Source organism: Suncus etruscus, chromosome 19 (genome assembly GCF_024139225.1).
Source record: "Suncus etruscus isolate mSunEtr1 chromosome 19, mSunEtr1.pri.cur, whole genome shotgun sequence".
Classification (NCBI taxonomy): Eukaryota; Metazoa; Chordata; class Mammalia; order Eulipotyphla; family Soricidae; genus Suncus; species Suncus etruscus.
Window position 1 is genome coordinate 14,221,070 of NC_064866.1, and position 3,666 is coordinate 14,224,735.

Sequence of the window (3,666 nt, forward strand, 5' to 3'; positions counted from 1 at the left end):
GACATTGGTGATGGGAATGTTGCACTGGTAAAGGGGGAGGTGTTTTTACATGACTGAAACCCAACTGCAATCATATTTGTAATCAAGGTGTTTAAATAAAGATATTAATAAAAGGAAAGATGTGACAGAAGTGAGATAATGCATTGAGATTATCCTGGGGAAGAGAGTTCCATAAGCTATGCATGTGTAAATGTCCTGAAGTAGACAATTGCTGGTGAGTTTGAGAAACTGGTAAGAAGCTGATATGGTTAGTGGGGAGTGGATTGGTAGGCAATGAGTTCAGAGAGGGCAAATGTAAGGATTGCAGAGGTCCTATTACTTCTCTGGTCTTCCCTGCTTAAGATTCCTTTCAAAATCCATTTCCTCCTGAGTTGGTTTCTTAATTTTAATACCTATAGAGCTTTGGTTCTATCTGCTTATATTCAGTTTTATTCTAAATCTTTTCTTCATCCACTTCTTTAGATTTTTAACTATTGAAGAACACTACTGTGCTCACTTCTTTGTATCACATTCATTTACTTAGCCATTGGGAATTTAGTAGTATGTGCCATTTGCTTATTATAGGGGATGTCACCCATCACCCCCATTTTGGGTGCTAATTAGTTTGAGCTGTAGGTACTTAAGAAGCAGCAAATTCAGGACAGGCTCTACTCACCCTTTATTTGTCTAAAGCCAGAGCTTCCAAAAGGAGTTTAGTTTCCATAAACTCCTGATTTGAGGTACAATTTCATTCCTTAGTCAAGACTAATACTGATACTAATACTAATACTGATACTACAGGATTGCAGAGACTACAGGATTGGCAGGACATCAAGACAAGCTTTGCCACAAAGTTTTGTTTATCCATCTATTCTAATAACTACTTATTTTTATTTTTTGTTTGTTTTTATTTTTTTAATTTTTTATTTTTAATTATGAGAAAAATGATGCAAAGAGGACAAGGTAAAGTTACAGTGAAAGGATAATCGCCCATAAACAGAGTTCTCAGAAGAAATCCCTTTGCTGAAGCCTAAAAATTGAACTTACAGTCAAAGAACATTAAGAAAAATAAGGCAAAACCCATGTACAATTACTTTGTCCACAAGTCCCCAGATTGTAGTACATTATAACATTCCTTAGCAGTACACAAAGCAACCTAAAGCCATGAGATTTATGTGACTCCTTAAACATTGAAGGCATAGTATTTTTTTTTATATTTTCATGCGCATACATATTAGTTTAAGTTAACTTAATGTTCTTTGACTATTGTTGGCATCAGGTTTCTGTATTGAAGATCCTGGAATCTGCACATCCTACATTGAAGTCAGGCTGGTGTGGAGTATCCTCTAGTTTCACCTCACAATTAAGGGGCAATACAGAAAGCCCTGTCCAGTAAGCAGGTCATTGTTGTTCTTAAGTCTTCTCAATGTTAAGGGAAGTCTCTTTTGAGTAGGTCAATGTCAGAGAAGTGGTAGGGTCTTCCCTAGAGAGGATTGCCTCCAGGTGATGTTATAGACAACCTTGGATGTTTCATAGATGTCTTCTCTAGATCAGGGGTGAATGGAGAATGCCCATTCTTCTGAGGCCTGTGCCAGGTCTTTATGCCATGTTCAGGGTGTAAGGTTCCATTGCACTACAAGATTTGTGTGTAGCTGCGCTCCCGGCCTGAGGAGGCCGCCCGGCCCGCGCCTCCATGTTGACATGTAGCAGAGCGGCCGGCAGGATGGTGGTGGACGCGGCGGGCGCCAACGGGCCCTTCCCGCCCGCGGCCCTGCTCCACATTCGCGATGTCCCTCCTGCTGATCAAGAGAAGCTTTTTATTCAGAAACTTCGTCAGTGTTGCGTCCTCTTCGACTTCGTCTCAGACCCACTCAGTGACCTAAAGTGGAAGGAGGTGAAGCGAGCTGCTCTCAGCGAGATGGTCGAGTACATCACTCATAACCGCAATGTGATCACAGAGCCCATCTACCCCGAAGTTGTCCACATGTTTGCAGTTAACATGTTCCGAACATTGCCACCGTCCTCCAATCCCACGGGAGCTGAATTTGACCCTGAGGAAGATGAGCCGACGTTAGAGGCTGCCTGGCCGCATCTCCAGCTTGTTTATGAATTTTTCTTAAGATTTTTAGAGTCTCCAGACTTCCAGCCTAATATAGCGAAGAAATATATCGATCAGAAGTTTGTACTGCAGCTTTTAGAGCTCTTTGACAGTGAAGATCCTCGAGAGAGAGATTTTCTCAAAACTACCCTCCACAGAATCTATGGAAAATTCTTAGGCTTAAGAGCTTACATCAGAAAACAAATAAATAATATATTTTATAGGTTTATTTATGAAACAGAGCATCACAACGGCATAGCGGAGTTATTGGAGATACTGGGAAGCATAATTAATGGATTCGCCTTACCGCTGAAAGAAGAGCACAAGATTTTCTTATTGAAGGTGTTATTGCCTTTGCACAAAGTGAAGTCCCTAAGCGTCTACCACCCCCAGTTGGCATACTGCGTGGTGCAGTTTCTGGAGAAGGACAGCACCCTCACGGAACCGGTGGTGATGGCTCTTCTCAAATACTGGCCAAAGACCCACAGCCCAAAGGAGGTGATGTTCCTCAACGAGCTGGAAGAGATCTTGGACGTCATTGAACCATCTGAGTTTGTCAAGATCATGGAGCCCCTGTTCCGTCAGTTGGCCAAGTGTGTCTCCAGTCCGCACTTCCAGGTGGCTGAGCGAGCACTGTATTACTGGAATAATGAGTACATCATGAGCCTCATCAGTGACAATGCCGCTAAGATCCTGCCCATCATGTTCCCGTCCCTGTACCGCAACTCCAAGACCCACTGGAACAAGACGATACACGGCCTGATCTACAATGCGCTGAAGCTCTTCATGGAGATGAACCAGAAGCTCTTTGACGACTGCACACAGCAGTTCAAAGCAGAGAAGCTCAAAGAGAAGCTAAAGATGAAAGAGCGGGAAGAAGCGTGGGTTAAAATAGAGAACCTGGCCAAAGCCAACCCCCAGCAGTCTGTCGGGAGGAAAGGCATGTCGAGCACACATCTCAGGAAGTTGTAGAGAGACAAGGGCATGAAGGCCCAGAAAGACCTTCGGAAGGAGCGGCCCCTGGCACGCCGCAAGTCAGAGCCACCCCAGGACCTCCACACCAAGAGCGCCTTGGCGGCCCACGGCAGAAGCAACGAGCTCCTGTCCCAGGATGGGCGCTAGCCCCGGACTTAGTGGGTGGGCTGCCGGCGCTGGGGGTTCTGTAGAAATACATCATTTTTGTGCCACACCCATCGTCACACGCCAGCTTTGTGCCACCCGGTCGGGCTGAGCTTAGGGGTTCAGGCAGTGGGAGTGCCCCCACAGAGTCTGCCGACTGCTCTCTGCCATCAGAGGTAAGGCGAGCACACACACCCCCATGGGGGAACTGGCCTGTTCCCCAGTAAGAACTAGCTGGCCCCCAGAGAGAACTGGCCAGGCCTCACCATGCAACTCCAAGCAAAGGGACTTGTTCTTATCTAAGTATCAGAGACCTGTCAGCCTCCACCTTCATTAACCCCGGGGTAGCTGAGCCATTTCTTTAGCTCCCTGATGCAGTTCTGGGCTCTCACTGGCCCCGGAGGCCTTTCACTAGAAATGCTAGCCAGCTAGGTACTGATTCCTCCTCCCCAGGGGGGTGGGGCTCCTCT

General features: G+C 45.9%; 1 protein-coding gene across 1 annotated transcript; it reads left to right on the forward strand.

Moving 5' to 3' along the window:
• The first annotated feature begins 1,636 nt into the window (after positions 1-1,636).
• On the forward strand, positions 1,637-3,264 carry LOC125997295 (serine/threonine-protein phosphatase 2A 56 kDa regulatory subunit gamma isoform-like). Its single transcript, XM_049765743.1, has 2 exons — positions 1,637-3,004; positions 3,074-3,264. Exons 1-2 carry the CDS (start codon positions 1,673-1,675, stop codon positions 3,197-3,199), a joined length of 1,458 nt encoding a protein of 485 aa, XP_049621700.1. The 5' UTR covers positions 1,637-1,672; the 3' UTR covers positions 3,200-3,264.
• Positions 3,265-3,666: the final 402 nt, after the last annotated feature.